Source organism: Morus notabilis, unplaced genomic scaffold, assembly GCF_000414095.1.
Source record: "Morus notabilis unplaced genomic scaffold, ASM41409v2 Scaffold286, whole genome shotgun sequence".
NCBI lineage: Eukaryota > Viridiplantae > Streptophyta > Magnoliopsida > Rosales > Moraceae > Morus > Morus notabilis.
The window spans coordinates 134,268-147,442 of record NW_010365008.1 but is presented as its reverse complement, the minus strand read 5'-3'; the positions used below and the strand labels follow the sequence as shown (position 1 = coordinate 147,442).

Below are 13,175 nucleotides of genomic sequence, written 5' to 3'. Positions count from 1 at the left end.
AGGAATTCATAAAGATGGAGAAAATTCGATGCAAGGATCTTGTAGTTCTAGATGTGCCTACCTGGTGGAATACCACCTAGTTTTTGTTGGGAAATGCAATTAGATTTTAAAAAGCTTTTGAGAGGTTGGCAGAGGAGGATGGACAATTTTTGAGCTACTTTACGGTTGACGAAGATGGGGAGAAAAGGATCGAGCCCCCTTCCTTGGAGGACAGGAACAACGTTAAGGCTTTTGAAGTTACTCGATGGTGCCTCTTTGAAGTTCAATGCTTCATTTCATGATACATCCAACACTATTTTGGAGAACTCTGTGAAATCCGATATCATCTGAATGAGTGGAGTCAAAACGAAGATTCTACATTGAGCAACATAGCTGGCAACATGAAGGTAAACTATGACCAGTATTTGGCCTAAACTAACAATATCAACCCCTTGCTGTTCATTTCGCTTGTGCTTGACCCACGATACAAGATGGAGTTCCTGAAGCATCGTTTAAATCTATGTTATGATGATTCGGCAGCAGAGATGACAAAAAGCGTTGAAGATACTCTGAAGCTTTTGCATGAGAATTATAAGACTCAAAGTTCCAATGACAGTCAGACATCAAGCAGGATGGATATGCATTTGGAAAGTTAAAGAGGACGGAGTGGTTTAAAGAGAGGGAACGCCTGAATATTGAAACTGAGGTTGATAGATACTTATTGGATCCTAGAGAGGATCTGACTGATGATGAATTCGATTTATTAGCGTGGTGGAAATCAAATTCTCGCAAATGTCCAAAACTGTCGGAGATTGCACAGGATGTTTTAGCTTTTCCGATATCTACCATAGGCTCTGAGTCTGCTTTCAACATTGAAGGTCGGTTTCTTGACACTTACCGTAGCGCATTCAGTACGTGTTCTCCGATGGCACTGGAGGCCTTGCTATGTACCCAAAGTTGGTTAACATCTACACCTGCTCCTCTGGTTTTCCGGGAGTATATTGATGATTGGGACAGATATGAAGAAATTGAATTTGGTACGATACAATATGCAATTTCATTTATTCTTTTTTTAAATTTTCTCTTCCCTTGTTTTTTAACTGATTGGTTACTTTCTTATTTTCTATATTTTCTTCCTTTAGAGCTTTTGGAACAATGCATCTTAGAGGACGACCCTAAAAAGGGTTAATTTGATGCGAGGTAATTGCCCACATTGTACGCTTGTTAATGTTTGCTTTTATCTTTTGTATTTAATGAATGTAAATCTACGACTTTATATTTTTTATGCATTTTTAACCCATTTGAGATTCTTTAAGTTAGCCGCAGGTTTGTAGCTGGTTCAAAGAAGCTTCGAATTTGACTCTGTTTTGCACAATTGAAAACCTTAGTAGCATTCCTGAGTACACCTGAACTTCTAAACTCTTGTTTCGGGCTAGAGCCTGCATATGACAAACTTCGTGATCATTTTGTACCTGGTTTGTTCGGTTCACTATAACTTTGTACTCCTTTCAAGATTAATCTTTTGCAACTTAACGGCTCGTTTTGATTGCTATTTATCTTATAAGCAAGCTGAGAAAATATTAAAACCTATAGCTTTGGATTGAAAGGTTCTTTTTATTGCTAAATTTCTTTATTTTTTCTTCAAATTACAAGAAACATACAAAAGGAACAGAAAAGGAACATAATAGACATATGCAAATATACCTTGTAACACCAGATTAGTAATACAAAGGTGCATCAAGGCACAAGCTTGTAACCCTTCATCTTATCAATCCAAGTGATGAAGGAATTCTTGGAGTTCCTAAACCCCAAGAACCCATGTTCTTTGCTCTTATTCATACTATCTATCAGAGGATCCAAACCCAACACGAAATCCGCAAACCACCACACAGCCACCTCCTCAAGCTTCGTCGGCAGCAACTGATTTTCCCTCACAATCTCCTCCCAAACACCCCCTTTATCCTTCATAATCTCCGTCAACTTCAACCTCTCTCCCTCACCATCAAACCCATACTCCTCAATCCCAAACTGCTCCGCCAAAACCTTCCACAGATGCTTCCACCTAAACAGATCGCCATTGTTGATGTTAAACGCCTCGTTTCTCGCGTACGGGTCCACCGCCGCCCATATATGCTGCTCCGCTATCAAATCGGCGTCGGAAGCCACGGCGTAGCCCTCCCATGTGCCTTTAACTCCGGGGAACTTCAATGGAGTTCCCTCGTGCTTGCATATGGCGGCGTAGACACAGAGAGCTCCGATCACGTTCATCAAGCTGTGAGGAGAAAAACCGAATATGTGGTTGGGTCGGTGGACGGACCAGGTGAGGCCTTCCTTTTTCTCGACCTCCTCGAAGAGAATGTCTTCGAGGGTATAGTAGAAGTTGGGGACGTTGAGCCTCGGCATGTCCTCGGTGAATGGCGGTTCGTGAGCCTGGATCTGGCCCATGGACTCGAAAGGGCCCATGTAGTGCTTGGCCCCCGTCTGGAGGCAGATGTGGCGGAGGTTGGGGGCGCTAGGCATCAACGCGCCGAGGACGTTCCGGAGCATGGCGCCGTTGGCAGCGCAATTCTCGGATTCCGACTGGCGGTTGGTCCACGTGACGTAGAACACGTGGGTGACGTCGGTTAAGGGGGAGAGCTTGGCCTGGGCGTCGTCTGGGTCGGAGATGTCGCACTGGATGTACTCGATTGGGTGGTCGGCGTTCCAGGCCGGCTGGGGCCGACGCGCCACGCCGTACACTTTCCATGGACCGCCGGGGGTGTCCGAGAGAGGCAGGATTTCGGCGAGGCTGTTCCCCACGATTCCGGTCACGCCGACTACCAGCCCCACGCTCTGGATGGTTCCGGATGGTTCATCTTCTTCTAATTTCTTCTACAAAAACAAAAACAAAAAGACAAAAAAACAATAATTTGTTATGATTTTAGTATGTTTAGGAATTTGGAATGAAAATAAGAAGAGGGAGTTAGTTCTTGCCTTGGCAGCCGCGATGGCTCCAGCCCACCACCAGCTCATTTTTGAGTTGGGACGACGGAGAAGTGAGCGGTGGTACAGAACACAGAACAGAGACTTGAGTGAATTGTGGTTTCTGATACAAAGCTCTGAGCTAGGGTCTTAAGGCAGAGCTAGAAAATATGAAAGGTGAAAAAAAAAAAAAACAAAAAAGTAGTTAGAAGGAGATGGGTCCAAATGAGTGATGGTGAGAGGCTTTGGTTTCAAGTTCGTTCCAGAAGGAGACGGGTCCATGTTGGTATTCAATTCTCGCGCCATGACACGAGCCGTGACGTCTCCCTATCTTAGACTAGGCCCAATCATTTATGGCCCACTTCGATATATGAGCTTTCTTGATCTGTTGGGTTCCGAGTTTCTCCCTCTAGAGTCTTGCGCATGAGATTTCCATGGGTTTAGAATCATTTACATTTTTTTAGTTATGATTATTTAAGTTCAGATCTTGATTTAAGTTAAAATATATTTGAATATAGTTTGAATTGAGACTCTAATTTGAGTTTGTGTTTAGATTTTCATATTTTGAGTTATAATTTAAATTGAGAATCTATTTGAGTTTGTATATGGGTGGGTCAAAACTTGTATTTATATTTATATAGTATTTTAATAAAAACTCTATGGTGATGGAAAATTTTAATAGGGTATATGAGTGGGGTTTTATTTATTTTTTCGTTGTGAATGCATAGAAAAAAATCATCTCAATTGGAATCAAAACGAAAAAGCTATGGCGTTTTTAAGAATAGAAAAAATATTGTTCATTAATTTGAGTTTGAGTTTAGAAATTTGAGTTGAAGGAGGAACTTGAACTTAGATTTTAGCCTCAAACTCAAGTTAAAACTCAAGTTCAAACTCAAGTTCAAACTCAAGTTTTACAAAAAAAAACATGCACTTGAATAAAGTTGTAACTTGAGTTCAAACTTTTTTCAGTTTGATTGCAAATGAACAAGCCATTAATATCTTGTGTTTTTGAACAAGCCATTAATATCTTGTGTTTTTGAATTTATTCAAAAATTATACTTTAAGTTTTTGATCTCATAAAATGTATATCTTTAAATTATATTTAATACCTAAATTTATACATTTCCACACCAACCCTTAATTTTAACCTTAGAAATACCTATAATACCCTTGAATAAAAAAAAGAAAAAAAAACTAAAAAAACCTTAACTTATAATTTTGACCTTAAAAATATACAAAATACAATTGAAATGGATTTTTTTTGTGTTTTAAATTTTTATTGTTTGTAGTGTTGGAAAGTTTCTTTTCTCACTTTTTTTTTTGGGATAATTTTTTCATTTTAAAGATTAAAATTAATTATTGACTGAAATAAGGTATAGATTCGTTTATTAAATTTAATTTAAAGATATATATTTAATGAGATTAAAAATTAAAAGTATACATCTTGAATAAACTTAAAATATACGGTATAAAAATGTAAATATTTAAAGGTTTAATATAAATATAAGACGTCTTTTAAGTGGGGGAATAATAAATAAATGGGATATTAAACTTGCGCAATAGGTATGGAGGATAAAGAAAAATCCTATAAGAATCTTTTTTTGAAGAGAAATATCCTATAAGACTTTTGTTTTTAAATGAATATATATGGATTTTTCTTTTCTTTTTATGGCTCAAGAATAAATAAGAGTCAGAACCTCACGAAAGACTAAAAATGGAATTTGAGATAGTTTTTTTTTTTTTTTTCCTTCCCCCCCCCTAAGAGAGAATTTGAGATGTCCAAGTTCAACCAGCTACTTTCAGAGTTTCTTCTTAAAAATGGAAGAGATCTCTTTTAAGTTTTTTAAAAATGGAAGAGAAGAAGAAAATATCTTTTTTTTTTTTTTTAAAGTTAAAAGGAAAAAACAACTCTTTGGGATATTTTTTGTCGTTTACTTTTCGTTTCCTTAGAACACGTTGAGTGCTTGTTTGATTGTAGGCGGCGCCAGATGTAACAATGTACGAGCTGCCCACTGTGAGCTCCATAATTGATATATGTACGTAAAGTTTGAATTAAGAACACTAAAAAGTCATAAATGTAAAGCTAACCTAACTTAAAATGATAATGAAATGTTCTAAGTTTTTGTCTTTATTCCGTCTGTAAGCGAAGATCTACCAAACCTGGAGGCAAAAACTTAGATTAGCCATTAGGTTAGCCCGCTTTGAAAGTTTAAACATCTTTTACTTTTTAGTCGTGTCTCAGAGCTCGTAATTAAGTCGGAAGTAAAGTATCGAGCATTTTCCAGTGAGTTCACAAAAGTACTTTGTCTTCAACTACAAATCTCGTGCGTACTCTCATTGTTAAGATGCGAAGTATGATTAGAGACATAATTTAACAATAATTTCATAGTTGACACATCATTATGATATAGACTTCAATTTTTTTTTTCTTTCAGAAAGCAAAGCAAATTATAAATGTGCACATAAAATAAATTGAATCATGCCTAAGACCTTTTAGTCTAATGGCAGTGGCACTGAGAGGTTCGGGTGGGGTGGGGTTTAAGTGGAGGGTTAAAAATAATAAATTGAACCATTGGAAGATTAATCACCTAATTACTGCTTGTTTTTGACGATCAATGCCGGTGGTTTTCGACTGCATGCCTTAGGCTTTGAGTTGTTTATTTCTTTTTTCTTTTGAAAGATTGATCAGTTGTTCATTTTTATTACTACACACTTGTAATTTTTCCAACCTTTTTTAATAATATTGTTGAGTGAAGGGCTTGATGAAAGATTAAAAATTGAATTGCTAGTGGGTTATGAGCTAGTTATGATGCGCTAGTTGCATGCTCATTTAATTTATTAAAAATTGTATTTATTGTTGTTTATGGAAGAGTTCTAACTAACTAAATGAAATCTAATTGGTAAGTACAAATTAATACGTAGAAAACATATCTTTTGGTTTGGGTACTAGTTCAAATTTGGTACAACTCTAGGTTTTAAGGGGAGCCCGAAAGCTTCAGCTGCTGATCATAATCAATGGTTCCTCCATTTTAAACTTAAAACGGTCCCCCCGGACATTTATTACTAAAGATAGAAGTAAGGAGGAAAAAAAAAAAAAAAGCAGTCAAAGATATGTGGGTTTGTTTTTGGAAATATATATCCGTGCATTATAGCGTAATTCATTATTAAATTATAATACCAAAAAACAACTATCACATGATAATAATTGCGTCTGTTATTCATATGTTCGTATATATGCTAATTATGTGGTCGAATATTTCACTTTCCATCTATATCCTTTCAAATATGACACCTATATATGGCTTGCCGATGAGAATCAGAATATTGTATTGATAAGTTCGCTTGCAAGAAGTACATCATCCAACATTTTTCCAGTTACAACATCTAAAAAGGTGATAAGATCATCTAATTTCTAATGGGGAAAATTTTGAGAATCCTTCAAGCTAAGGCCCACCACACTGGATCTATCTCTGCTCCGACATGTGGTAACCCTATTTGACTTGTGGGTCATTTCACGACAGCTCTTTTAGATATCCTTCTTGCCCTTTCCAGCTTTCTCCTATTGATCTCTTCCTTTACCCTCAAAGGTTCTTCTGTAATGGTTGACAGACCTGAAAAGTTCACACCGAAAAACACATAAAGTGATGGACGCTTGCACGGATGAACCTAAAAACCTTCATAAACTTAGGCACGCCACGTTAGAGAAAATATAAGTGAGGATCATAGTCAATACATACATATATATATATATATATACATGTATGTATAAGGCAATATTTAAATTTGAATTTCAAAAATGGTTTAGTGATCAGTTTTTTACTCATGTACCCTATCATGCCTAAAGTTAAATTTTCTTCACGTACCTCTGTTGTCTATCATATTCCTCATCATCATCATAATCTCTTTGTAATATTGCCCCTCGTCATCGTGTGACTCTTTCTTACTTGCAATATTAACCCTTGACCGGGCAGCGGCGAAAAGCCACGTGGCGTCCATCTGTTTGCTGATCATGCGTGCTGCGTAGTATGGAATCTTCACATTATTACTCCGCTTGGTGTTGGTGGTGATCATCTGATGATCCTCTGACTTGATGCAGCCGTTGATGAACATTATGCAGTCCATCAAACTCTCTTTGGCCAATCCTTTCATGTCATAAGCTTGTGATCTTCTCCACAGGCTTTTGCCATGAGAATTCGCCGGAGTTGAGAGACAAAGAGCTCGGGTTGAGTCTCTAATGGCGGAGTCTGGGTCTTCAAGCAACAATTGGCACTGAGCTCTATTGCTGTAAAGCACCATTCTCTCTTTCCTTAACCTTAATGGGCACAAAGCCAATGCTTCAGAGTACTTCTCTGTGGCTTCTTCTATTTCTCCTAAACAATATAACCTGTTAGCTTGTTGTTTGATCAACCCAACCAAAACCCTTCTCTCCTCAAGTTTTTCATCGGACAATGCCTTTTCTTTTCTTCTCCTTTCAACCTTCCAATCCCACAACTCTTCTAACGCCTTTTGAACTTTGCTACTAATATTATTATCGTTGATCAATTTCACTTTTTTAATTTGCTTATGATCATGATCCAATAGTAGTACTTTTGTGATTGCTTCTCCCAAGTTTGACCTTTCTCCAAGGTCTTTAAGCTCAACCAAATCAACGAGAAAAAAGAAAGCAACGCCAATAACTTTGTACCTGGTATCTGGGTCTTTGAGAAGTAATAGAAGACAATCAATTCCCATGTACTGCCAATCATCTGAAGACCTTGAGAGATTACAGAGACTCTCTAAAACCTCATTCAATTCAGCAACTTTTTTCCTCCCATATTTACTATAACACAAGATTCTAATGAGTCCAACCCCAGCTGGTGACACGTGGTTAGCCAATCCACCCCACATCCCGCACAGATTTTTCAAAAACTCCTCCTCACAAATAAGATTCAAAGACCTCTCTTTGTAAGCAAAGCAGTTTAAGAGATAGAGAGACCAGGATTGAAGTTGGCTAGTCCATTCCTCGGCCTTGCAATTCTCCATTTCCACCCCTCCAACCCCTCTTGTGAGCAAATCGCAATGATATTTTGGTCTCCTTCTCGTATCCTTCACTCCTACAAAATTATCATACACGACATCGACACAAGTAGAAGCTAAATCCATGGCTAATCTTACCAACTCTTCTTCGTAGGCCGATAGAGCTTCAAGCGTTCTTTCGTAGCTCGCGAGGTGACCGAGGGCTCTGACCGCAACTCGTTGTTCGACCCAGCTCATCTTCTTTCCCCTTAGAAGCTCCATCAATGGCGGAATAATGCCTGATTCCACCGCCTTCTCGGCAAACTCGACCTTGTTCATGGTATAAGAACCAATGATATGAGCAGCATAGTAAGGGATGTATATGTTTTGGTCCCAATGAAGCCACTTGTCGTCGTTGATTTTGTGAATTAGACTTGCCATGCACTCAAAAATCCCGAGGGAAGGGAACTCCGGGTCGTCCGGCTGAGTCATGGCGATGTGAAAGAGACCACTCGAAACGAGGACGTTTGCCTGGTCGTCTCGGAGAGGCATTTGCTTGAAGCAGTTTGCTAATCCGGCTCTCCTTTGTGGGGAATCCGGCTCTTTCATGGTGCAAAAGAAACAAAACGGGCTTGTGCATGAGTTTAGGGTTTTTTCCCTTTTCTTCAGGGAATCCATGGCAGGGAAAGGTTGAGTTTTAGAGCTAGGGTTAGGGCTAAGTTATATAGAGAGAAAAAAGATCAGACAGAGATGGAGGAAAGAAAAGCTGGAGTAGCAAGTGGAGTACTACTAGCCGAGTTTTGTAGCGGCGCATGTATTTATTATATATCAAAGTGAGAACTTTTCAAGCGTATTTTCCTTTTAAATTTGTAAAAGTACTTAATTTTGAGTATGCTGGTAATTCGGATAGCGACACGACGATACGATTCAGATTCCACACGAAGTTAGTGGATTTAAGTTTACTATAAATGAGTTTGGGTCATAATTAGGTTAGTACGATTAATAAATGGGTTGGGTTAAGGTTGAACTCATAACATGAATTGACATAATTAACTATATGTGTCATTTGCAATCTAATGATATGTGATATATATAACATGAATGTTTATATGACATATTAAATACAAATAATGTGAATTTTAATATTTATTGGTAAAATTTATTTATTTTTCTTAAAATAAAAGATAAATTGATCAATAAATATGTTAAATCTGTCATGACCATGTAAAATAAGTCATTCTTCTATTAGTTATTTATTTTATATATTAATTTAAACGGGTTATATGGATAATTTTGACACGTTTAATAAACATGTTGTGTTTAGATTGATATTTTTTGACACGATTAATAAATAAATCGTGTTTAAATTAATATTTTTTGACACGATTAATAAACAGATTGACACGAATACGACTCACCGGAACGAATTGTCACCCCTAATTTCGAGAAAGGTTAATAACCCACGGCTCTCCACAAATATACGGTTTCTGCAAGAGTCAGCTCTCGGAAGGTGAAGACATATTTGCGCCTTTTAGGCCATGTAAAACAAACCATATTCATAAGTGAAATATTACCTAACACATTATATAGTCAATATCTAAATGTTTAAAGTGACCAGCATTTTTTCTTTTTTTTTGCCTGAAAAGTCAAGTAACCAAAATGAAACAAGACTAGGGAGTTGCGCTATGTTCTTATTAATTAATTACAAGGGCTTTTTTTTTTTTTTCGATTCTCTTGGTGGATTATTTATCAATGTCTTTCTCTTTCATCTCCAATGGAAAATCCGAAATGCTTCGCCTTAAGGAAAGAAGTGGTCCTCACCTCCCCACTACATCCTTGCAGTTTAAATTATTAGTTCTGATTAAACTAAAGTATGTATAGCCAGATAGGGATTAGCTTTTTTTCATTTTTTTTTTTTTCCTTAAGTTTCAACCTCACCACTTTTACATATTTACTGTTTTTTTTCCCCCCTCATGATTCAAAACTCAAAAGCTGGTTTGTCTTAGGCGACGAAGGGATCACGTAAACAAGATTGCAAATCGACAGTTAAAATAGAAAATCTACCGTAGATATTACACAAACGAATGAAACCATATTGAGACAAAAATTTCCTGGTTTTCTATGCACACATGTCATCATGTTGTCTAGAACCTAGATTTTCGTTCAAGTACCTTAGTCAACACCTCTAAATCTCTCTACTAATGCTACTCCAACTCCTCCAAAAAAGCTAATTCTTTTCCAAAGCCTAGCTAGAAATATTACTTGATCAGATTCTTCCACTTGTGAAATATGATAATCCTAAATGGGGTGTGAATACAGATCATATGTGTGTGTGTGTGTATGCTTGTTGCCAAAAAGGAAGAGATAATTCGGTGAGGGACCACAACATGAAAAATGGGTCGTCAATTCTCTATTCGGTGTATACAGAAAGAGAATGTGGTCCCTTCACAAATATTCCTGATCAACCTGCAACATTCCAATAAACTATAGAACTCCATAACTAGCAAAAGCTGAATTTAGAAGAGAGAAAAGGATTAAAAACACTGTTAGTACAAATGGTGAAAGTCTCAAGAACATGCATGCGGCTACTATTAGATACTGATCAGTGTATGTCGATGGAAATTGGAAAGCATAAAAGTAATTATGTTGTACTATGATCTAGAACTTGTGTATAAATAGACAGTACTAACGAATTTTTAATGCAAAGAAGTGGTATATATTGTGCCTTACATGACTTCTGATTGGTATTGGGATGAATATATAATATGGTTTTCTTTCATTATTGTCCGTGCCCAGTCGGCGTGAAAATATATCTGTATTCTGCAATGTACTTCTCTAAGCTAATGATGGTAATTAAAGATTATATTCTTGCACATTAATCCAAACACACACCAATATATACGGGATTGAGTGAGAACTGAGAAGGGATGACAGAAGGCCTGATTGTTTCTGTCGTATCTTTGCAGTTCCTAGGGTAAAAAAAAAAATGTTCTGATTAGTTTAAAGCAGTTAAAATCTATGCATTTGTTAAACCAGTAATATTTTTTAAAAGAAGCTTCAACTGTTTTGGGCACCAATACCCATGTAAACTATAAAGATAAAGAATAATCTGCTTTATTCTAAGTTGAGAAGATTAACAAAGAAACTTGTTTGTTAGATTTGGTCGTGATTTTACTAGCCAAATGAGCGATGAACAACATTATTTTTAACATAAAACACAAAATTTCTAGTAATGTATATAATTCAAAGTTTCTAGGAGGAGTTTTTTTGTACTTATAAATCGTTAAGATTTTAGCACTAAATGAACTTTGAATTATAAGTGCTTAGAATACTTACAAGCTGTAATTAGCTAGTGAGTATAAAACGACTTTGGTCGCTGGTCCAAAGATAGTTTAATGTCTTTTACCTCCGTTTTCAGGTGTAAATTAACACTTTTAAAACTAGTTATTCAAGGCGCATTTATCAAACCGTTACGGAAAGTAATGGGAAAGTTAATGGGATTGGAATAAAAAGTAAAATAATAGAATTAAGGGTAATTGATTTCCTTTTAAATGTTTACTTAATTATTAGATGGTGTAATGGAAAATAATCTCATTTCTTTCCTTATGTTTATTAAAATTAGAAATAGCAATATTATGAATATTATTATTAAATTGTCTTTTTATACAATTAAATAATTATCGATTATATAGTAATTCATTAGGGGTAGATAAGTAAATTTAGCATACATTCTCTTTGACAAGGAATCAATACTAAAGGAAGTGTAAGTATTGATATTCCATTTTCTCATTCTCTATATTATGTGAGGCTCACTAAATCTCTATTGCTGATTTTGTAAATAAACACATTATTAGATGGGAAAGAGAATCACTCTTTCCCTTTGATGCAAAGTTAATATGCCCTCAATTAAGGGTGAACAAAAAACTCGATGACCCGACGAACCCAATTAACACACCCAACCCAACCCATTTTAACCCAAAACCGATCAACTTGACTAAGAGTTCAACCCGACCCAACCATTAATTGGGTGGATTTGGGTTGAATTTTTCTTAACCCATTTAACCCGAATCCACCCAATCTATTTATCTATATAAATAAATATTTTCCTGCTTCATAATATATAGTTTTTATCTTATATTTTACATTTAAAAAAAAACAATAGAACTCATAATATTAAAAAAAATCCAACTTTTCATTAGCTAAATATTCAAACACATTTAGAATATTATCTTTTCTCCATATTATATAGAGGTAGAAAATGCATATGTAGCAGACACATAATATTTTTAAGTTGAGAGCTGTTTGAGCACCTTATCATGTTACTTAAGAAATCTAAAAATAATACAGTTTATCATGCTACTCAAGAAAGTTAGAAACAGTTAATATAGTCCGTCGGGGCTTCCTTGTGAGCCTAGGTGTCAAACGTGCCGTGCCAGGCCGGCACGGCACATCCAACACCAAGCCCATTAAGGGCCTGGGCCGGGCCTAGCACGGCCCTGCACAGTGCAAGGCCGGGCCTGGGCCCAGGCCCTTCACGGGCCGGACCCGGCCCTTGTATTTTTTTTAAATTTAATTAAAAAAATATATCATATGCCCCCAAAAGATGTGATTTTATTGAATTGACATAATAAGAATAAGTACACATAAATGACTGCCTCGTTAAAAACCTTGTTAAGTAAAACACGTGGGGAGATCGAGACAAAACCTTAGCGAAGGAAAAAAGAGTGCAGTAGCTAGGAATAGTAAATTACAAACCTAAGTGCTTCCAGAAGATTCTGTTATTTCTAAGTTAGAAAAATATTCTTGCATTGAATCATCTGTGTATTGTTGTTTTCGTCTTTTGGCATCTTTTCAGTCTTTAATGCACATTAGCCCCTCCAAGATATCTGGATGCATTCTATTTTTCTTCTCGTCAAGAATTTGGATGCTTGCGCTAAAAGCTTGCTCCGATGCTACCGTTGACACTAGAGTTGTCAGAATGTCACGAGCTATTATGGACAGTGTTGGAAAATGATTGGTCTTGCTCTTCCACCACTGTAAGGTGTCTAGTTTATCATCATCGATTATAAAATTTACTGCAAAATATTTTACTAGTTCGGTAGACGCTTATGTTGAGGACGATCCTGTCATTTTCTCTTTCTTCTTCAAGAAGCTCCACGACGATCCTTTAGACCCCGAGCTGGTAGTTGACGATGAAGTTCCCTATTCTTTTTTACCTGTGTTGTATTTTACTTCATACA

At 36.5% G+C, this 13,175-nt stretch overlaps 2 protein-coding genes across 3 annotated transcripts; both read right to left on the bottom strand.

Annotated features, from left to right (window-relative positions):
- Positions 1 to 1,573: 1,573 nt before the first annotated feature.
- Positions 1,574 to 3,145, bottom strand: LOC112093364 (3-oxo-Delta(4,5)-steroid 5-beta-reductase-like). 2 transcript variants are annotated; one of them, XM_024171594.1, is made up of 2 exons: positions 2,953 to 3,145; positions 1,574 to 2,847 (listed from the first exon to the last, which is right to left on the bottom strand). In XM_024171594.1, exons 1-2 carry the CDS (start codon positions 2,989 to 2,991, stop codon positions 1,717 to 1,719), a joined length of 1,170 nt encoding a protein of 389 aa, XP_024027362.1. In that variant the 5' UTR covers positions 2,992 to 3,145; the 3' UTR covers positions 1,574 to 1,716. The 2 variants fall into 2 exon arrangements, with proteins under 2 accessions (XP_024027362.1, XP_024027361.1); XM_024171593.1 differs by having other exon boundaries at positions 1,574 to 2,850; positions 2,953 to 3,144.
- A 3,103-nt stretch (positions 3,146 to 6,248) lies between these two features.
- Positions 6,249 to 8,615, bottom strand: LOC21393555. Its single transcript, XM_010107174.2, has 2 exons — positions 6,804 to 8,615; positions 6,249 to 6,551 (listed from the first exon to the last, which is right to left on the bottom strand). Exons 1-2 carry the CDS (start codon positions 8,611 to 8,613, stop codon positions 6,448 to 6,450), a joined length of 1,914 nt encoding a protein of 637 aa, XP_010105476.2. The 5' UTR covers positions 8,614 to 8,615; the 3' UTR covers positions 6,249 to 6,447.
- Positions 8,616 to 13,175: the final 4,560 nt, after the last annotated feature.

What these genes read in the sequence shown, in the direction of transcription:
- LOC21393555 (XM_010107174.2), bottom strand. Translation starts at nt 8,613, where the DNA reads ATGGATTCCCTGAAGAAAAGGGAAAAAACCCTAAACTCATGCACAAGC. An exon ending in GAATATGATAGACAACAGAG is followed by an intron (nt 6,552 to 6,803) that starts GTACGTGAAGAA and finishes TGAACTTTTCAG; the next exon opens with GTCTGTCAACCATTACAGAA.
- LOC112093364 (XM_024171593.1), bottom strand. Translation starts at nt 2,991, where the DNA reads ATGAGCTGGTGGTGGGCTGGAGCCATCGCGGCTGCCAAG. An exon ending in GAGCCATCGCGGCTGCCAAG is followed by an intron (nt 2,851 to 2,952) that starts GCAAGAACTAAC and finishes TTGTTTTTGTAG; the next exon opens with AAGAAATTAGAAGAAGATGA.